At 39.8% G+C, this 22927-nt stretch overlaps 1 protein-coding gene across 1 annotated transcript; it reads right to left on the minus strand.

Moving 5' to 3' along the window:
* Positions 1 to 1299: 1299 nt before the first annotated feature.
* Positions 1300 to 7479, minus strand: LOC129548387 (tripartite motif-containing protein 43-like). The gene is made up of 6 exons (XM_055414909.2): positions 7069 to 7479; positions 6154 to 6249; positions 4671 to 4901; positions 3892 to 3914; positions 3287 to 3384; positions 1300 to 1799 (listed from the first exon to the last, which is right to left on the minus strand). The coding sequence occupies exons 1-6, from the start codon at positions 7477 to 7479 to the stop codon at positions 1300 to 1302; spliced, it is 1359 nt and encodes a 452-aa protein (XP_055270884.2).
* Between the last annotated feature and the right edge of the window lie 15448 nt (positions 7480 to 22927).

Consider the following 22927-nt stretch of genomic DNA (forward strand, 5'->3'; position numbering starts at 1 on the left):
ATGGTATCCTTTCTTTCAACTATCAGTCTGATTTTTCCTCAGACACATTAATATAAGGCAATTGTATTAATTGGTTACTTTCAAAAATCTTGTTTTCCAGAAATAACCCACATATAATGCTTTATTAACAATATGACAAATTCAGACAGATTCTCTCAACCTTTGTTAGAGTGGAATTCATATTTATGCAAGGCCCAATGGTATACAAGTTTCATCACTTGCTATGTTTTTTGTTTCCTTTTGATGACCTAGATGTTAATCCTGTGTTCCAGAGTAACATGACCCACAGGAAAACTCAGAAATTATTCAAATTATTCTCTCACTCCTTTCTCTAGATTATTATTATTTTTTTAATATACAGTAAACCACTCATCTGCAGACTTGCTTTTCTTGATTTCAGTTCCCCAGGTGGTTAAAACCTTGTTCAGGAAATATTAAGTGGAAGATCTCAGAAATAAGTAATTCAAATGTATTTAATTGTGAGCCATTCTATGTAGTGTGATGAAATCCCACACCATCCAGCTTTTTCCCAACGACAACATGTACTGTCACTTGGTCCTGCTTATTCCAACCTCACTGACTTAAGTTTCTGGGTTATCATATCCATGGTCCTAAAAACCACACTAGGTGTCTTCAAGTAGCCTTTATGTAATCATGGCCTGCAAGTATGGTAATAATGATGGCGGTATTTCAGATATGCCAAAGGGAAGCCATAGGGTCCATCCTTTAGGAGATTGTTTCTGTCTTTCTGTCTTTTCCCTTATATTGCTGTAATAGAAAAATACATGCAAGTTCTGAGTTCTCTAAAAGAAATGCTTTTCCCAGTTTCCAGGGCAATGGTGATTTCCCTGCAAATCAGATTTCATCCTGAGGGTGAATAGATGTATATAGGGCAAAGTAGATTATGAGGAAGCAGGAGACGTTTGCAGGCTGATGTAGGCCTGGTTGGTGACAAGGTCTGCCTATGCTGTGCAGGTTCTGGGTTCCTGTATTGAGGTCCAGTAAGTGGGAAGCACATAATCATACTGTGGTGAATTTAGGAAGCTCATGAAGGAAATGAAAAACCACAGCATATATTCTGGACACATGGTAACAAGAGAAGAATTTATTGTCAGGAATATGGAGGACAACCAAGTGAAGTTTGCATTTAACACTATTTTCACATCAAATAACAATGAAGGAGGGTCCATTACAGTAGAAAGGGCCTAAAGATCAGGAAGTCTCCTTGATATGCTGCAGTGGACAAGGGCTCCCTCAGAGGAGTCCTGAGCATCCCGTCTGGGCCGTGACTCAGCCTCCTCACCTGTGGCCAGTGCAGATGAAGGGCCTGACAGGGAAAGTGCACACGCCATCATCATACCTCCAAAGGAGGGAGCGCTTGGCAACATCCACAAAACTAACACTCCCACTGTCACAATCAAGGAACACCCCAACCCTGCCCAGAGGTCTCTCTGTGCACAGAGGCGTGGTGGGGGCGGTGGTCCAGAGTTGGTAATGGTCATCCTGCTTCACACACACAAGGAGAAAGTTGTCCCTGTTGGACTCGTCCAGTATGCCATTGTCCTTCCTTACCCAGGAATCCTTACAGACGCCTACAGCCCAGTCCCAAGAGCTGTCCACGAGCATCTCCCAGTACTGTTTACCAGAGGTGAAGGTCTGGTCTCCCCATGAGGCAAAATACGTCGCTGTTCCACCATCCAAAGACGCATGGAGGCTGTCATGTTCATACGTCAGACGTCTTGCATCATCGAACAGCCTGATGTGCTGACTGCTTACTTCATTACTGAATGAAAAGCTGACTGTGGAGAGATGAGAGAAAAGCCAGTCAAAATCAATGTTAAAATTCGAATTATCTACCAGAGAAGGTGGTCCACCTGGAGTCTCACTGGAAATATATTGTAAGATTAGAAGGGCAGTTCTGATTGGAAAGTATTGGGTTTAAATATTGCTGACATATCTGCTGAAGAAAGAACTAATTAAAATGGAAAAAACTTCCTACAAGTTCAGAGATTATAAGAGGGAGGTCAAGGTGACTTCTGGCTGGGTATAATATTATATATTTATTACATCTAAAAGATTGGACTCCTGGGCATCGATCACCTCCAAGACCAAGACCTCCATGACAACATATCTTATCCCCAACTTCACCACCACTGTGCAAGGAAAAAGTCTGCGTTGTAGGATGGAAAATTGGTGATCACTCTACCATTTCAGTTAAGTTAGCAAATGGACACTGAAGAAGTACAACCTAAGGATTGCTTCTTCAAAGTAGTTTATTTGTAGGGCTTTTCTGTCTTTGGTCTGTGATTCCAAACTGAAGCCTAGTCTTCCACTTCCTGCTAAGTCACCCTCCAGGGTGAGGTTTATCATGGAGCTCACTGTGGCCTCATCATCCAGTCATTTGCTTACTTGTGATTTCTGCATTTGATTTTTGAGGCTTATGCATTTTGTCAAATTATGTGAATGGAAAAAGCGCTTTATGCATTCAATTGCTAAGAACTTTTTAAGCAAAAATGTTTCCAGGACTTCCCTGGTGGCACAGTGGATAAGGTGCTTCCTGCAAATTTAGGGGACATTCGTAATCTGGGAAGATTTCACATGTTGTGGAGCAACAGAACCTGTGGACTATGACTACTGAGCCTGTGCTCTTGAGCCCAGGACCCACCACTACTGAGCCCACACGCTACAATTACTGAAGCTCACTCAAGTCTCCTGTGCTCTGCAGCAAGAGAAGCCACTGCAATGAGAAGGCCACCACTGTAGTGAAGAGTAACCTGGCTAACCACAGCTAGAGAAACCTGGGCAAAGCAACAAAGACCCAGTGTGGTTAAAACTAAATAAAGAAAGAAATATTTTTAAAAAATATAAATAAAAAAGAAAAGGAAATGTATTCTTAGAAAATGTTTTAAAACTCTAACTGCACTTCAACTCTGAAATTTAGTGTCCTGTTTTAATTACCAGTTTTCTAGAAGTCAGTGAACAGCTGACATTGTATGTCATGATATTTCTAGGGCTCAAGAAGCCATTTTGGGAGCATATTTTTTTCATTATACAAAGTTTTATGAAATTTAAAAATATGTGATGAGGCCTGAATCAAATCAGTATCTGCACCAGCCTGCATGTATTCTGTAAGAATTTTAGTGACTCTGTGACCACATATGTCTGCCCCTGTTTATTTGCAGGCTGTTCCCCTGCACAAGGTGAAAGTTAAACAGGAAAAGACTCTCTGTGGACACCATCACTGAAGGACCCTGCAGGGCAGACACACCGGTAGGGTGACACTCACCTCGGAAGTGGCTGAGCCAGTCCATCAGCCCAGACATGGGTCGCACAGGGAGTTCCGGGAGCAGAGGCTGAGGCACGTGCAGCTGAGCTGACTCACTCCTGTAAGAGGAAGATAAGGTTCATCCTTCTGCTGCCCAGGGCTTCTTAAACACAGCCTTTCCGATAAGACAGCATCCTTCAGCTCAACATTCTTCATCTAAATCCCTTCTCCACCCTCATGGGATAGAATTGAGCTGCTTTTGGAAATTTATTCTCACTTTTCTTGCCCTGATTCCACCCCACTTCTCAGAGTTAATTGCCTCTCTAACCTCAAACCTGGGGAAAACCAGTCTTTGCACGTCTAGGTGCTTGTGATTTTGAAATCTAAATCATAAATTACTGACCTTTAAGAAAATTTTGCACTGAGCTGGATAATACCTGCCTCTGCCACAGGAGCAAAAAGGCTAACTTCTCTTTGAGCAAGAAATCATACTCAGCAAAACAGGTGTAGACACACGTACACAAGCAACCTAGCATTATCTAGGTAAGTTACGTCATCACTTTGTTAAATGCTGCTGTATCTCTTTCAGAGCTCCCAGGTGCCCTCATCAGCATCAAAAAACTTACCATTTCAGTTTGTCTTCCAACTCCTGTCAAGAAAAAAATAAGACAGTTTAGACTTTATACATAGGCAAACAGGATTTGGGTTGGCAAAACTTCAGTAGAGTTCAAATCATCACCATCAGAAACAGTCTGAGAAATCTGTTTTCCTTTTCTTTCTGAAAAACAAAAAACAAAACCCCCTGGGACAGCATATTTTATATGGATAGAATGTATTTCTTGATGAGTTAATAAAATGAAAGGTGAAACAGAGAAAGGACAGGAGGACTGATGATTCACCCCCCGCTCTCTGCACATCGATCTTTCCTGGGGCTTTTCCCCAAAGTGTAATAAGCTCCAAACTGATGCCTAATGAAACCTGGTATATCCCAACAGGAAGTGGAGATATACATATACACACATATATATTTATACACATATACATGAATATGTGTGTTTGTATATATGTATATACATACATGTATGTGCTTTGTCAAAATGTCTCCCATTGCACAATTGGAGACCAAAAAATGGAATGAGTACATAAGCTGTTCCTTTCTGGTTTTAATAGAAGCAAGTTACAAAAGGAGATTTTGAAAAGGGAATATTCCCTGGAGAATATCTGGGATCAGAATTCTGTAAAGCTTGCTCAATCATGATTTGCATGAGTTGCACTTTATCTATAATAATTCCAAGTAGGAGAGAATCCCACCTTAGTCACAGGGGATGAAGAACTATACCATGTCAGGGAAGTCAAAGGTGTGAACTTCAGGTAATGCATTTTCAAACACATCCTCAGTTCTTACCTGGAGCAGCTCCACATCTGGTTTAGAGCACATTTGAATGAGCTCCTTGTGTATTTCTCGGAGCTCTCTCTTCTTTCCGATTATTTCCTCTTGCCTTCTTCTGAGTTGATTGTATATGTTTTGACCTTCTTTTATAATACTCTCTACATAGTAATCTTCTTCCTCTGGGAGAAATGGGGGTGCCATCTGATAAGTCCTCCTAATCATGTCTTCATGTCGATACACATAAAACTGTTGAGAGATGAATTTCAACATCATTTAGTTTGCTCTGATTCATGTTCTCTCCCAAGAAGCTACATCCATCCTAGTTGTATGCCCTCCCTCATCTCAGAAGCCAAGTTCATTCCTCTTTCCTTCACTTTGTTTTCATTCTTTTTAATTGATCAGAAACCAAACCCACCCTTTCCTCAAACAACTTTCATCTAATTCAGGAGTTCCTGAAACACTTGGAGAAAATCTTTTCCTGAATCATTTCTTTCCTATGCCTCCTGTTAAGTGTGGAAGAGCCCATGTAAGCAATTGGAATCTATGGGTGATTCATCTGTCGTGTGCAGTATCCTCATTCCAATGCTAATGTGTAAGCATGCGTTCCACCTGGTTTCTCCCGGCTTTCTCTCTCAGCGGCCATACTGCATAACACTGTCAGTGTTGGCAATCTCAGGAAACACCTTCCTAAAAACGATTGCCTGTCCCCGAACAGTTGTCCAGCCTCAATCATTTCTTTCTAGTGTTCTTTTCTCTCTATGAATCAGTTTTTTTCCTCGCCATAAGTTCACAATTTTCTTCCCATATTGTTTGGAAGATCATTTCTCTTCATTCCATTTCATATTCCTCCTAGCATTGAATGATTCACTCTCTCATGCCCCAACTCTTTCTCCTTGCTCCTTTCCCCCTGAGTTGTTTAGCATGTCACATTTTCTCCAACTTGAACCGGTATCACTCTCTAGCCAGAGAGCAATCACTCTTCACCGTGATGGGCACAATCCTTAAACTGCTCTTCGTGTTTGCTTTGCATCACCAGGGCTCATGTACTAATCAGACTGAAGTACTTTGTGGTTCCCAATGACATGCCTTTTGCTTTCTGGAATATATGACTGACAGAAATCTGTGGCTAAAATAACCCATGGATTTTTAAACATTTACTGGAATTTCAGAACTGGAATTGATCTTAAATCTGAGAAATTTTCCTTGAGATCCTGAATCATGTCTATGTAATCATCCACATTGCACCATAAGCCTCCACCTTAGAACTTTCTTCTAATGGGTCTTCTGTTTTAGTTATTGATCCACTGGATTCTAAAGAGCTCGAGAGGAGTGAAAATGTTGGTTGAAGATTTTGATTAGAAGATTTTTTTCTGATGGCGTTCAATTCACTCTCTGAATTTCACTATAAATGGTGTTTTCAGTTCACATTATTAATGGTAAGTTTCTCACTGTCTGCCTCAATCTTTTTTTTTCAGAGAAAATATGTTCTTCTACTTACCATCCAAGGGTCAGTTCCTCTGCCATTTTTCTTGAGATTTCTTTCAGTTTCTTGAATCTTTTCCCATAAAGATCTCATTTGGTTTGCCAACTTTTCCTGTAAAAGAATTATGAATTTTAGTACAAGAAAAGCAAATACATTGGTGTTTTAGAGCCCAAAGATTGGGGTGTACTGACGATTATTAGATAAAGGTCCTTGAGGGAGACACTAGCAGACCACAACAGGTCATCAGGTGTCCCTGTTTTTTCCTCACTCATGATCTGTCGTAAGAAATTCTACAGTAAAAATCCACACACCATTACATAATTATCTGCCTAAGGTATGACTAACTTTCAGCTGCTGTGGCAACTTATATCAAAATTTGGATATAGTTATGTTTATCTTCTGCAAAATCCAATGTACTGTATCTCCTTTCTTGTCCAGGATTAGAAAACCTGTATTCAATGAAAAGTATTTTAGCACTTGTAGATTTTACAGTTCTTTCTTGAAATGAAAGAATTCATTACAGTGTCAATAGCATTAATGTACCACCCAAATAATTTCAGTTAGCTTCGTCAGCCAGCCATTGGATACAAGTTCCATAAAGCAGGTATACTGCTCTATATTCTTCACTGCTTTATTATTGTTAACTAGAGCTGTACGTGGCACTCAGTAAAAGTGAAAGTTGCTCAGTTGTGTTCAACTCTTTGTGACTCCATGGATTGTATAGTCCGTGGAATTCTCCAGGCCAGAATACTGGAGTGGGTAGCCTATCACTTCTCCATGAGCTCTTCCCAACCCAGAATCAAACCGGGGTCTCCTGCATTGCAGGTGGATTCTTCACCAACTCAGTAAAGAGAGGGTTTAAGCATTGTCATTAATCCCTTAAGTGTACCATCCCCAAGCTTCCTAAGTGTGCTCAGAGGCATCACTCACCCAGGATTCCTCAGCAGCCTCTTCAGCGGGACAGTGTCTGTGAGTCTTGTGCTCCTGACCTTGAGAGCAGACCAAGCAGAGCAAGCTCTTGTCGGCTTCACAGAAGATCTTCTTTGTCTGCTTGTGGGTCCCACACAGGTGTTCCTCACACTTCAGGAATTGCCTGAGATTGGCCTTTCTGACAGCAGACACCAGATTCTTCAGAAGAAAATTGGTTTTGAGGTTTGTCTGTTCTGATCGTTTTCTGCACACCGGACAACTGGCAGGGCCTTTGGCTTGTTCCCAGAAAAGACAAAGACATGACCTACAGAAGCTGTGCCCACAGCCAATGGTGACTGGGGCTAGAAGGAAATTCAGGCAGATGAGGCAGGTGAGCTCCTTCTGGAAGGCTTCTGGGATTTCTGAGTCCATTTTCCTGAGGGAAGAACATCAGGAGTTTATTCCTCTTTCCCCAAGCCAAAAAAAAGAACAAACAAAATTAGACTCGGGTTGTGACTAAATAATACACTGCTTTAGGAGCAGAAGAATCTGGGTTTCTCATTGGATACAAATGGAAAACAAACACAAAGAGAGCTTTCAAGAGCTGCAGAAAACTTTCTCAGTGGCCTAACCAACACTATCTATATTCTGACCTCTTTTCCCTCTACCTGCAGGAGGAGCTCGGTTTTGATGAGGCCTGTTTTCCTCTAGATAGCAGGAGCTTCAGGAGCTTGACCTAACTGACAGCTCTACACGGTGGGTCCTGATTTCTGCAAACAGTCACGATGCTCTATGCCAGTCATGGATTTGGTGTGAGATAGTTGATTAAGCTTGTATTTTTATTATTTTATGTAATTATCATGCATTTTTTTTAGATGTTCTTTTTTTTCATCACAATCTACATTTGTATCCAAAAATATTTTTTTCCTTTTTAAAGCACTTTGAGTACATTCAGAGTCAGTAAAGAGGAAACTAAATGTTGGCAAATTGTAACTTATTCCAACCAGAGTTTATTTACATGAATATACTAAGCAGTTGAATTGTTCTTCCTATCCATACTCATCTGATGCATTTTACATGTTATAGTAACAGTCATCATTAAAAAAAGAATTATGTTTTTTAAATTTTACTTTGTTAAAAAAATTAGGTTCCTTTGCCTGTACTTGTTAAGCATAGAAACGTCTTAACTTTCTCATATCTCTGTATGCTCAGTAGTGTCACTTTTCTGACTGCTCACTCATTCCCTAGCTTCTTTAAGATTTCAGTCAAAAATGTATATTTTTGGAAGGATGATTTACCTCACTTTAGCAATATTTTCAGCAACTCATTTTGTGCATTGGCTAGCTCAATAGTGTAGAGTATTATCTCTCTTGTATATACAGACACACTCCACTTTTCAGGTAAGTGATGATAGGTACTACATATTGAATCAAATAGTCTCAAGAAATATTTTTAGAAGCTGCATCAAACACAAAACATATCAGACAACCACTTTCTGAGTCCTTAAAATAAGTGGGGACAACTAAGAAAGAAATGTAATCACAGAAGTAAAATGAAACCCCCTAATCATTCCAAAGTGAATGCCAAGACAAGCTAACAAAACTGGAACAAGATCATTTCACTAAGTTGGTAAACAGGGTTGTTACATTGAAAAAAAATCTCATTTTACCGATAAATTAAAATTAGGGAATTTAGTTTGTTTTCCCTCAGGACAGTCCCAGGAGCTGCTCTGTGGTGAATTGTGTACTCACCTAAGGAGTTATAGGAACAGTCTACCCTGGAGAATAATGTGAAGTTGGCTCAGGGGTCAAGCGTTCCAAGTGTGGCTTTCAGAATTCTCAAGATGCAGATGAACTCCAAACACTACCTCTCAGTTCTGGAGAAGACTGACTTTGCCTCCTGAAGTCTCCTTATATTGTGTCTCTGAACCCCACCCATTTGTTCAAGTGACTACCTTTCACCAGTCTTCCAATGGGGTTAATATGGATGATTAGATTTCCTGAAACAAGACAAGATTGCTTTAACAAATTGGCTTATCTTCATAAACATATCTGCAGACATCCTCTAATCAAGAGTCGCTGATTGTACCACAAACCCAACCTGTGACTCTCTGAATGTCAATAATTTTTATTTTTAATTTACCAAACAAGTTGGAAAGTTTCTTTCATCTCTACAGAGTTTAGCAAATGTCTTGCAAAACCTGGGAATTTGTTTTCTGAGGTTTCATTAAATATGTTCTGTCATGGAAGAAAAGCTTTATTGTATTGATTAATTGAATTTTGAATTGTAGAAAAGCACTTCAATGTAAGAACTCCGGTGGTCACCAGCCTAGAATGGAAATTTCTCTGCCCCATATCCTCACAGAGATCGAGCCCCCCAGGGTCCCCAGCAACAACAGGCCAGGGAATTCTCTGCCTGGTGCTCCCCAACCAGCTCATGGGAGACAGCAGAGAAAGGCCCCAGGTCAGACACCCCTTTGGGACAGTTTCATGAATAGGTTACTCTCAAACAAAACAGAAACAAAAGTGACCACTTTGGAAAAATTAAGTCAAAAAACATTTTGAAGAAGTCATACATGTCCTTACCTTTCTTCCCTGACTTATTTTCCATTCAACAATAAGTTTGAGAATGCAGAGTTTTTGAAAGAAGTGGGAATCTTGACCCTGTCTTTAAGTCTTTTAAGACACATATACTGTTTGTGTATATTTCAAATGGCTGATGCTCCTAAGTGCTTATGAACAAGCTTTTTTAAAATGATAGTAAGTTGCAAAGCATAACCATCCTTTGCTGGGGTAGGTTCTTGTTAACATCAATCCCAAGAGATTAATATTTCAAGTCTTAACCAATTTCCTTACCACTCTCCTTTCCTAAGTGAAATATGCCAATATAGGATAATTACTACAATAGTATAATTTGTCATAGTCGTGAAGTCTTTTTAGGAATGCTGGCATGATAGTGATTTTATTTCTCTATGCTTCTGTATTTTACAAAATAATGACAAAAGTGAGGTCACCAGACCCAAGTATAATGTTTCCTCTTGTGGAGACAGTGGTGAACTGGATCACCTCAGAGGAAGAGCTTGAAGATGGGACTAGCCCGGAGCTCCCTGTAGAGGACGACACTGGGCCTGTAAGTGTGTGTTTATTAAAAGTCTGCCCTTCAAGCAACGGTGAGAAGATGAATTAGTGTAAGCTGTGTAGTTGAAAATCAGGGTAAGATTCTTGCATGCAAACTTCCTTCATGATAGCCTTAGCTTAGCTTAGTGCCTGCGTGAATAATCCTAGAAGGTGTGTGTATGCTGCAATATGGCTGCTGCTCTCACTTCCCCCTTTGTTGTCCAGCCCTGCCCACCCGGCATGTCTGTGCCACAGTAACTATCAAATACAAAAGTAAATCTACTTGCTTCATTGTAAGTTTATTATGCAAGACCACTCACAAAGTAAATGTTCTAGATATCCATTTTGAAACTCAATAAAATGACCATGTTACTACACTTTTTTGATTGAAAAGTGAAGGCAAAATTTTGGCTTCTAGGCTTACTCTCTGTGAACTTGAGAGATGTCAAAGAATTTCTATATTTAATTTTACATCAGTCAGTATTGTGAATTGTCTTGCAGTGTTTTTGTTTTGTTTTAATGTGGAATCGGTTGTTTGAGAATATTAATAAACCTATATTTAAAAATAATAATATTAGTTCTGCTTCATTGATGATACTAACACTTTTGACTGTGTGGATCACAAAAAAAGAAAACTGGAAAATTATTAAAGAGATGGGAATCCCAGACCACTTCACCGGCTTACTGAAAAACACACTGACCACTTCCTGGCACACACATCTCTTACAGCTATTCAAACAAATATTAGAAAATGTGCTGCTGTGAAGGGATTTTGTAGGTGTAAATTCAACTAGGGGGACTATCCAGTACACCTAACAAAATCAATAGGAGGCCTTTAAAGGAAGGTTGGAGACTCCTTGAATAAAATCCCAAACAGCAAGTAAATCTACATGATTCCCATTGCCTCAGCAGCCTGTGGTAACATCTTTGTCCTGAAGAAGTTAGCTTCCAGCTTGCTTGAAGTTTCCTTCCTTGAGTAATTGCGCTCTGTTCTCAGACTTGCTCAGCCAGTTTCCACAATCATCAGTTCAGTTGCTCAGTCGTGTCCGACTCTTTGTGACCCCATGAATCACAGCGACCCAGGCCTCCCTGTCTGTCACCAACTCCCGGAGTTCACTCAAACTCACGTCCATAGAGTCAGTGATGCCATCCATCCATCTCATTCTCTGTCATCCCCTTCTCCTCCCGCCCACAACCCCTCCCAGCATCAGAGTCTTTTCCAGCGAGTCAACTCGTCGCATGAAGTGGCCAAAGTATTGGAGTTTCAGCTTCAGCATCAGTCCTTCCAATGAACACCCAGGACTGATCTCCTTTAGAATGGACTGGTTGGATCTCCTTGCAGTCCAAGGGACTCTCAAGAGTCTTCTCCAGCACCACAGTTCAAAAGCATCAATTCTTCAGCAATCAGCTTTCTTCAAAGTCCAACTCTCACATCCATACATGACCACTGGAAAAACCATAGCCTTGACTAGACGGACCTTTCTTGGCAAAGTAATGTCTCTGCTTTTTAATATGCTATCTAGGTTGGTCATAACTTTCCTTCCAAGGAGTAAGCGTCTTTTAATTTCATGGCTGCAATCACCATCTGCAGTGATTTTGGAGCCCAAAAAAATAAAGTCTGACACTGTTTCCTCTGTTTCCCCATCTATTTCCCGTGAAGTGATGGGACCAGATGCCATGATCTTTGTTTTCTGAATGTTGAGCTTCAAGCCAGCCTTTTCACTCTCCTCTTTCACTTTCATCAAGAGGCTTTTTAGTTCCTCTTCACTTTCTGCCATAAGGGTGGTGTCATTTGCATATCTGAGGTTATTGATATTTCTCCTGGAAATCTTGATTCCAGCTTGTGCTTCTTCCAGCCCAGCGTTCCTCATGATGTACTCTGCATAGAAGTTAAATAAGCAGGGTGACAATATACAACCATGAGGTACTCCCTTTCCTATTTGGAACCAGTCTGTTTTTCCATGTGCAGTTCTAACTGTTGCTTCCTGCCCTGCATACAGGTTTGAAACCATGCTGCTCCCTTTCCTTCTTCCTCCAAAATTCCACCCTCTCATTCAGTTTCCTGTCTGCACCATTCCTACCACCAATATGAGCAGGTTGTCTAGGAAGTTACAGCTTTTTAATGGGAAGATTTAAGAGATTTTCCCAGTCCCTGGGATTCTCCAGGCAAGAGTACTGGAGTGTGTTGCCATTTCCTTCTCCAATATGGTCATCCTGACCTCCTGTACAATGTTATGAAATTCCATCCTTAGTTCTATAAGAACATGGTCACATCTTACAAACAACTGAGAAGAGAAGCAAAGGGCAAAGAAAAAAAGGAAAGCTATATCCATCTGAATGCAGAGCTCCAAAGAATAGCAAGGAGAGATAAGAAAAGCTTCCTATTTGATCAGTACAAAGAAAGAGAGGAAAATCATAATGGGAAAAAAAAGAAATCATCAGGTAATTAGAGCTATCAAGGGAACACTTCATGGAAAGATGGCACAATAAAGAACAGAAATGGTATGGACCTAACAGAAGCAGAAGATATTTAGAGGAGGTGGCAAGAATACACAGAAGAACTATACAAAAAAAAGGCCGTAGTGACTCTAAAGCCATGATGCTTGATCACTCACCTAGAGCCAGACATCCTGGAGTGCTTAGTCAAGTAGGCCTTAGGAAGCATCACTGCAAATAAAGCTAGTGGAGGTGATGGAATTCCAGCTGAGCTATTTCAAATCCTAAAAGATGATGCTGTGAAAGTGCTGGTCTCAATATGCCAGCAAATTTGGAAAACTCAGCAGTGGCCACAAGACTGGAAACGGTCAGTTTTCACTCCAATTCCAAAGAAAGGCAATGCCAAAAATGCTCAAACTAATTGCACAAATTGCACTCACCTCACAGGCTAGCAAAGTAATGCTCAATATTCTTGAGGCCACAGGCTTCGTGAACCGAGAACATCCGGAGGTTCAAGCTGAATTTGTAAAAGGCAGAAAATCAAGAGATAAATTGCTAACATTCATTGGATTATAGAAAAGGCAAGATAATTCCAGGAAAATATCTACTTCTGCTTCATTGACTACACTAAAGCCTTTGACTGTGTGGATCATGGCAAATGGTGGATAATTCTTAAGGAGATGGGAATATCAGACCACCTGACCTGCCTCCTGAGAAACCTGCATGCAGGTCAAGAGGCAACAATTAGAACTGGACATGGAATGGACTGGGTCAAAATTGGGAAAGGAGTTTATCAAGACTGTATATTGTCACCCTGCTTATTTAACTTATAGGCAGAGTACATCATGTGAAATGCCAGGCTGGATGAAACAAACTAAAATCAAGATTGCCTGGAGAAATATCACAGCCTCAGATATGCAGATGACACCACTCTTATGGCAGAAAGTAAAGAAGGAATAAAGAGCCTCTTGATGAAAGTGAAAGAAGAGAGTGAAAAAGCTGGCTTACAACTCAACATTCAGAAAACGAAGATCACGGCATCTGGTCCCATCACTTCATGGCATATAGATAAGGAAACAATGGAAACAGCAACAGGTTTTATTTTCTTGGGCTCCAAAATCACTGCAGATGGTGACTGAAGGCAAGAAATTAAACGATGCTTGCTCCTTGGAAGAAAAGTTATGACCAACCTGGACAGCATATTAAAAAGCAGAGGCATTACTTTGCCAACAAAAATCCATCTAGTTAAAGCTACAGTTTTCCCACTAGTCATGTACAGATGTGAGAGTTGGGCCATAAACTAAGCTGACTGCCGAAGGATTGATGCTTTTGAATTGTGGTGTTGGAGAAGACTCTTGAGAGTCCCTTGCACTGAGAGGAGATGAAATCAGTCAATAGTAAAGGAAATCAATCCTGAATATTCAATGGAAGGACTTGTGCTGAAACTGAAGCTTCAGTACTTTGGGTAACTGATGCAAAGAACTCATTCATTAATTAAGACTGACTCCAGAAAAGGTTGAAGGCAGGATGCAAACGGGATGACAGAGGATGAGATGGTTGAATGGCATCCAATACTCAATGGACAACAAGCTCCGAAAGTTGGTGAAGGACAGGGGAGTCTGGCATCCTGCAGTCCATGGGCTCACAAAGAGTCAGAAACTATTGAGCTACTGAACTGAACTGAAGAGGTGGGGAAGGACCTCAAGGTTGAGAAAATGAAGGCCTAGCCATTGTCCCTGGAGGTCATTATTTTTATCAGTTTTTTAGGGCTCCCACAACACCAAACCCCACATGGGGTGGCTTGAAACCAGTATACTCTCTGACAAATCTGGAGGCTGGAAATCAAGGTGTTGGCAAGGACATACTCCTTCCAAAGGCTCTGAAAAAATTTGTCTTTTTCTCTTCCAGTGCCAGGTGGCTCCTGGCAATTCTCAAATTATGACATTTAACTTGAATCTCTGCCTCCTTACAGGACCTTTTCTGCTGTATCTAAAACATCCCTCTTCTTTCTTTCATCAGGACACCTGTCAGCCGATTTAGGGTCCACTCTCTACCCTGGATGGTCTCATCGTGTTACCTTCACTTGATTATGTCTGCAAAGACTATTCTAAAAATAAAGTCGCAGAGATACTGGCTGTTGGGATTTGGACATAATTTGGGAGAGTGTAAGGGGCACATTTTGGAGAAGGGAATGGCAGCCCACTCCAGTATTCTTGCTTGGAGAATCCCATAAACAGAGGAGCCTGGCGGCTACAGTCCATGCGGTAATAGAGGCTTGGACACGACTGAGGAACTAACACAGTGGGGACATTAATTTTCTGGTCGAGTCTTTAGGGTCTTCTGTGTAGAGGATCATGTCATCTGCAAACAGTGAGAGTTTTACTTCTGCTTTTCCAATTTGGATTCCTTTTATGTCCTTTCTGCTCTGATTGCCATGGCCAAAACTTCCAAAACTATGTTGAATAGTAGTGGTGAGAGTGGGCACCCTTTTCTTGTTCCTGACTTTAGGGGAAACACTTTCAATTTTTCACCATTGAGGATAATGTTTTCTGTGGGTTTGTCATATATAGCTTTTTTTTATTTAATTTTTTTATTTTTTCAAAAACCATTTTAGGAATCTTTACTTAAAAACAACCTTATCTTAAAATGGAGTAACTTTGGTTTTACGAGCAGCAAGCAAAGTACAGAAGCAAAAATGCATTACAGGAGCATTAAGTTCTACATTAGGTCACAGTGTCTAATCTGAAATCACACCCATAATATAATTTTTCAGGATATCTGAGAAATAGTTATTTCCCAGGTTGTCTGAACCATAGCTACTCTATTTTGACTTTTAATTGTAAAAAAATAATTTTTTTTAATAGCCAAAGCAAATTTCACCATTAATGACGTCAGTGCTTCTCTAGGTATGAGAAGATGCAAGAATTGGCTTTTATTATGTTGAGGAATGTTCCTTCTATTCCCGCCTTCTGGAGGGTTTTGATCATAAATTGATGTTGAATTTTGTCAAAGGCTTTCTCTGCATCTATTGAAATAATCATATGGTTTTTATTTTTCAATTTGTTAATGTGGTGTATTATATTGATTGATTTGTGGATATTGAAGAATCCTTGCATCACTGGGATAAAGCCCACTTGGTCATGATGTATGATCTTTTTAATGTGTTGTTGGATTCTGATTGCTAGAATTTTGTTAAGGATTTTTGCATCTATGTTCATCAGTGATATTGGCCTGAAGTTTCTTTTATTGTGGCATCTTTGTCAGGTTTTGGTATAAGGGTGATGGTGGCCTCATAGAATGAGTTAGGAAGTTTACCTTCCTCTGCAATTTTCTGGAAGAGCTTGAGTAAGATAGGTGTTAGCTCTTCTCTAAAGTTTTGGTAGAATTCAATTGTGAAGCCATCCGGACCTGGGCTTTTGTTTGCTGGAAGATTTCTGATTACAGCTTCAATTTCCATGCTTGTGATGGGTCTGTTAAGATTTTCTATATCTTCCTGGTTCAGTTTTGGAAAGTTATACTTTTCTAAGAATTTGCCCATTTCTTGCAAGTTGTCCATTTTGTTGGCATATAATTGCTGATAATAGTCTCTTACGATCCTTTGTATTTCTGTGTTGTCTGTCGTGATCTCTCCCTTCTCATTTCTAATTTTATTGATTTGGTTTTTCTGCCTTTGTTTCTTGATGAGTCTGACTAGTGGTCTGTCAATTTTATTTACCCTCTCAAAGAAACAGCTTTTGGCTTTGTTGATTTTTGCTATGGTCTCTTTTGTTTCTTTTGTATTTATTTCTGCCCTAATTACTAGAGTTAATCAATGACTATAGTAAAGTTGCAGGATATAAAAGCAATACACAGAAATCACTTGCATTCCTATACACTAATAATGAGAAAATAGAAAGAGAAATTAAGGAAACAATTCCATTCACTGTTGCAATGAAAAGAATAAAATACTTAGGAATATATCTACCTAAAGAAACAAAAGACCTATAGATAGAAAACTATAAAACATTGGTGAAAGAAATCAGAGAGGACACTAATCCGTTCCATCGCTCAGTCATGTCCGACTCTTTGCGACCCCATGGACTGTAGCCTACCAGGCTTCTCCATCCATGGGATTCTCCAGGCAAGAATACTGGAGTAGGTTACCGTTTCCTTCTCCAGAAGGACACTAATAGATGGAGAAATATACCATGTTCATGGATTGGAAGAATAAATATTGTGAACGTGAATATATTACCCAAAGTAATTTATAAGTTCAATGTAATCCCTATCAAGCTACCAACGGTGTTTTTCACAGAGCTAGAACAAATAATTTCACAATTTGTATGGAAATACAAAAAGCCTCGCATAGCTAAAGTAATCTTGAGAAAGAAGAATGGAACTGGGGGAATTAACCTGCCGGATTTCAGGCTCTACTACAAAGCTACAGTCATCAAGACAGTATGGCACTGGCATAAAGACAGATATATAGATCAATGGAACAAAATAGAAAGCCCAGAGATATATCCATGTACCTATGGACACCTTATCTTTGACAAGGGAGGCAAGAATATTCAAAGGAGAAAAGACAATCTCTTTAACAAGTGGTGCTGGGAAAACTGGTCAACCACTTGTAAAAGAATGAAACTGGAACACTCCCTAACACCATACCCAAAAATTAACTCAAAATGGATTAAAGATCTAAATGTAAGATCAGAAACTATAAAACTCCTAGAGGAGAACATAGGCAAAACACTCTCCGACATAAATCACAGCAAGATCCTCCATGATCCACCTCCCAGAATATTGGAAATAAAAGCAGAAATAAACAAATGGGACCTAATTAAAAGCTTCTGAACAGCAAAGGAAACTATAAGCAAGGTGAAAAGACAGCCTTCAGAATGGGGGAAAATAATAGCAAATGAAGCAACTGATAAAGGATTAATCTCAAAAATATATAAGCAACACCTGCAGCTCAATTCCAGAAAAATAAACAACCCAATCAAAAAAGGGGCCAAAGAACTAAACAGACATTTCTCCAAAGAAGACATACAGATGGCTAACAAACACATGAAAAGATGCTCAACATCACTCATAATCAGAGAAATGCAAATTAAAACCACAATGAGGTACCATTTCACGCCAGTCAGAATGGCTGCTATCCAAAAGTCTACAAGCAATAAATGCTGGAGAGGGTGTGGAGAAAAGGGAACCTTCTTACACTGTTGGTGGGAATGCAAACTAGTACAACCACTATGAAGAACATTGTGGAGATTCCTTAAAAAACTGGAAATAGTACTGCCATACGACCCAGCAATCGCACTCCTGGGCATACACACTGAGGAAACCAGAATTGAAAGAGACATATGTACTCCAATGTTCATTGCAGCACTGTTTATTATAGCCAAGACATGGAAGCAACCTATATGTCCATCTGCAGACAAATGGATAAGAAAGCTTTGGTACATTTACACAGTGGAGTACTACTCAGCAATTAAAAAGAATACATTTGAATTAGTTCTAATGAGGTGGATGAAATTGTAGCCTATTATACAGAGTGAAGTAAGCCAGAAAAAAAAACACCAATACAGTATATTAACACCTATATATGGAATATAGCAAGAGGATAACGATAACCCTGCATACGAGACAACAGCAGAGACTCGGAAGTGTGGAGCAGTCTTTTGGACTCTGTGGGAGAGGGCGAGGGTGGGATAACTTGGGAGAATGGATTGAAACATGTATATAATCATAAGTGAAACGAATCTGACGTGGTTGGGGGCTCCCCACCTCAACACTCTGTGGATTTAAGAGGCTGTTCCTTCCTGAAGTGTATAAATTAGCCTGGGATAGAACCTGCACGCTGAATTTACTAATTAAGAAATGAGAAACCAGAACTATAAAGGTGGCATAGAAATACAAGAAACTATTCTTAAGTAATCTTTTAAAACTTTGAACAGAATTATAGATTTTACCATTTGTTATAAACTGGTGTATATAATTTAACCAGAACCATAAGAAAATTAGTATTGTGTGAATTCTGAAGCACTTTCAACCTGTTGTAGGAATAATGTGGACTTTCTTGAGTTTTACACATTCATAAGTAAATGGTCTGTATCTGATGCCTTTGTTGGTTTTCTGTGAGCTGTAGTTTCTGGGAAGTGAGCAGCTCTCATTCCTGTAACTCTTGTAATCCAGTCATTCGTGTGCCTCCTTCATGAGGATTCAGTGCGGCTGTGGTGCTGTTACCCCTCTGATAGAAACTCTAACTCGGTGTAAAGCCCCAAAGGTCTGTTACTTATTTTTATTTTATATTGTACTGTATTTTATTTACAGTGTTGTGTTTGTTTCAGGTGTATAGCAAAGTGATACAGTCATACACACACACACACACACACACACACATATATATATATATGAATTAACAAAAGCAGTTCCCGTCTTTTGATGGGGTTCTCATGATTTATAACATAAATGGCATTATTTTGAGAGAGGGATAACCTAGGTATGGCATTGGGTTTTTTTTCTTTTTGCAGCTTGAGGCAGTTGTAAAATAACTTAATGTAGCTTTTTACAACTGTGTATTCTATAGTATTTTTTCATTTGGTGAAATTTTAACTGTTACTGTTTTTGGCATTGTGCTTTGTATTTTAATAAAAATGAAAAAATAATTTAAAAAATGGGGACATTAATTCCTACTTCATGAACAGAACGAACGAATGCTGTCCTAAATTCAAGAGGTCTCAGATTTTGCTGGGGCAAGTAAAAACCTCAATATTTTTCCTCCCTTTGTACTTAGGTTATATGCAGTAGAGAGAGAAATAGTTAAAGCAAGGTTTCAGATTTGCGAGGTTTTGTCCAGTGAATTCCTTTGAAGTTTTTTCAAGGTTAGAATTACTTGGTTAAAGGCAGATATACTTTTTCAGGATTTGAATGCATATATGCAAAACATCCTAAAGTCCATCGGCTGGTTGAGTCTCCTTGTAGTCAAAGGGACTCTCAAGAGTCTTCTCCAACACCACAGTTCAAAAGCATCAATTTTTCAATGCTCAGCTTTCTTTATAGTCCAACTTTCACATCCATACATGACTACTGGAAAAACCATCGCTCTGACTAGATGGACCTTTGTTGGCAAAGTAGTGTCTCTACTTTTTAATATGCTGTCTAGGTTAATCGTAAATTTTCTTCCAAGGAGTAATCGTCTTTTAATTTCATGGCTGCAATTAGCATCTGCAGTGATTTTGGAGCCCAGAAAAATAAAGTCTGTCACTGTTTCCCCATCTATTTGCCATAAAGTGATGGGACCAGATGCCACAATCTTCGTTTTTTGAATGTTGAATTTAAGCCAACCTTTTCCTTCTCCTATTTCACTTTCATCAAGAGGCTGTTTAGATCGACGCTTTCTGCCATAATGGGTGGTGTCATCTGCATATCTGAGGTTACCGATATTTCTCCCGGCAATCTTGATTCCAGCTTGTGCTTCATGTAGCACAGCATTCCTTATGATGTACTCTGCATATAAGTTAAATAAGCAGGGTGACAATATACAGCCGTGATGTACTCCTTTCCCTATTTGGAACGAGAATATTTTGGAAGTATTTTATTTTCTCTAATGGTGAATCTACTAATATTTAATCTTAATTTTGTATTATAAATAATGCAACATTTATTGATTCCCTTCATTTTTATGGATGATAACATATTATATTAAAACTAATTAGAACTACTCTCCTCTGCAAACTATTTATGTGAATGTCATGCATGTAAGGAAAAGAGCTGTGCTTTCTCAAGAGCAGTTCATCAAAAACTATGAATTATATGTATAGAAGTGAAACATTTATTTTTAGCAAATCCCATCTACTAACTACCATGGAATCCTCCAAAAATTTTAGCAATCCAGTGTACATTTTGATATATGATTTCAGCTTTACATGTGCAGATCCATAAGTAAAAGTATATACCCAAAATGATGTCATAGTTATTTACGGTTTTTTTGAAGCTAAGTATCAAAATATTTCACTGACTTGCTGCTAAGTCACCTCAGTCGTGTCCGACTCTGTGCGACCCCATAGATGGCAGCCCACCAGGCTCCCCCATCCCTGGGATTGTCCAGGCAAAAACACTGGAGTGGGTTGCCATTTTCTTCTCCAATGCATGAAAGTGAAGTCACTCAGGTGTGTCTGACTCTTAGCGACCCCATGGACCGCAGCCTACCAGGCTCCTCCATCCATGGGATTCTCCAGGCAAGAGTACTGGAGTGAGGTGCCATTGCCTTCTCCAACCAGCACACTATCTGCTGCAAAAACAATGGGTTTCCTACTTGTAATGTGCAATTTTTCCACTGAGGTATCCCAACAGAACATAAACAGCCACCAAGCAAAACGATTCTGACAATCTCCGTTAGTAATATATGTTTCATTCTCTACATCATTTTCAAAGTTCAACATCTGGACTCAGCTAATATGTACATCTATATACCACGATGAAAGTAAAAGAGAGTGAAAAGGTTGACTCGAAGCTCAACATTCAGAATACAAAGATCATGGTATCTGGTCCCATCATTTCATAGGAAATAGATGGGGAAACAGTGGAAACAGAGGCAGACTTTAGTTTTTGGGGCTCCAAAATCTGCAGATGCTGATTGCAGCCATGAAACTAAAAGACGCTTACTCCTTGGAGAAGACTCTTGACAGTCCCTTGTACTGCAAGGAGATCCAACCCGTCCATTCTAAAGGAGATCAATCCTGGGTGTTCATTGGAAGGATTGATGCTAAGGCTGAAACTGCAATACTTTGGCCACCTCATGCGATGAGTTGACTCACTGGAAAAGACTCTGATGCTGGGAAAGGTTGAGGGCGGGAGGAGAAGGGGATGACAGAGAATGAGATGGCTGGATGGCATCACCGACTCTGTGGACATGAGTTTGAGTGAACTCCGGGAGTTGGTGACGGACAGGGAGGCCTGGCGTGCTGTGATTCATGGGGTCGCGGAGAGTCCGACATCACTGAGCGACTGAACTGAACTGAACTGAACTCCTTGGAAGGAAAGTTATGACCAACCTAGATAGTATATTAAAAAGCAGAGACATTACTTTGCCAACAAAGGTCCATCTAGTCAAGGCTATGGTTTTTCCAGTGGTCATGTATGGATGTGAGAGTTGGACTGTGAAGAAAGCTGATCGCCGAAGAATTAATGCTTTTGAACTGTGGTGCTGGAGAAGACTCTTGAGAGTCCCTTGGACTGCAAGGCGATCCATGCAGTCCATTCTAGGGGAGATCAATCCTGGTGTTCATTGGAAGGACTGATGCTAAAGCTGAAACTCCCATAGTTTGGCCATCTCATGTGACGAGTTGACTCACTGGAAAAGACTCTGATGCTGGGAGGGATTGGGGGCAGGAGGAGAAGGGGATGACAGAGAATGAGATGGCTGGATGGCATCACTGACTCGATGGACATGAGTTTGAGTGTACTCCAGGAGTTGGTGATGGACAGGGAGGCCTGCCGTTCTGTGATTCTTGGGGTCGCAAAGAGTCGGACATGACTGAGCAACTGAACTGAACATACCATGAAGCATTAGTGCTGCTATTGAAATAAGCTGCCCATAATTTGACACTATCTGGTTCATGATGATAAAGTTTTCCCTTGTGCAAAGCAACCTAACAAAAATGGATCCCAAGTTTTCTGCAGCTCTTAAGAGATGCAAAGATATGGCATAGGAACTGGGCAAGTTACCTCGATGTCTGTGAGACCATGTTCAGAGTGGGGATTTTCTGCAACCTGCGTCTGTCCCTCCAGCAAATGCTCTGGCTCCATGGTGGACCCTGCAAGTCACACTCCCCAGATACCAGTCTTGGAAAACAAGAAAAACTTAGGTTATCCAAATAATATCCTACTGTTACATGCTTGAGAAGTACCAGTTGCAAAGTATATTTATATATAATTTTGGAAATAGAAGAAGTAAATTTCAAGACAGTTATGAAATCTGTTATTGAAAGCATTCTTTGACCTAATAACTAGTCATTTCAAGCCAGATATACTTTTGACCACGTTGGGTTGAATCAAATTGTTCTCAACAAAGCAACTGTATTTTTAAAAATGCAATGTTCCTGTTTAATCACTCTAAAATCAGAATTAAATCAGTCATGGATGCCAGAATTTGGAGACTCTTTTTCTCAAATTCCCAAGCTAATCTACAATAATTATTCATATTTTTATCTATTCTATACACTGGTAGAATTTAGATTAGAACTGAAGGGGTTTTAATGACCATTGTAAATTTGATATGTGATTAGACCCTAGAGCTTGTGAATGAAGGGCAGAAATTATCAAATCATGGGAGGATACACATTCAA

This window comes from Moschus berezovskii, chromosome 25 (assembly GCF_049115385.1).
Source record: "Moschus berezovskii isolate FMDL1 chromosome 25, NW_MosBer_1.0, whole genome shotgun sequence".
NCBI classification, from domain to species: Eukaryota; Metazoa; Chordata; class Mammalia; order Artiodactyla; family Moschidae; genus Moschus; species Moschus berezovskii.

Excerpts from the sequence above, each read along its gene's own strand:
- LOC129548387 (XM_055414909.2), bottom strand. The coding sequence starts at position 7,479 with ATGGACTCAGAAATCCCAGAAGCCTTCCAGAAGGAGCTCACCTGCCTC. Across the intron at positions 3,915-4,670 it reads CAGATGTGGAGCTGCTCCAG|GAGTTGGAAGACAAACTGAA; the intron begins GTAAGAACTGAG and ends TTTTCTTGACAG. Across the intron at positions 3,385-3,891 it reads TTGGAAGACAAACTGAAATG|GAGTGAGTCAGCTCAGCTGC; the intron begins GTAAGTTTTTTG and ends TTCCTCTTACAG.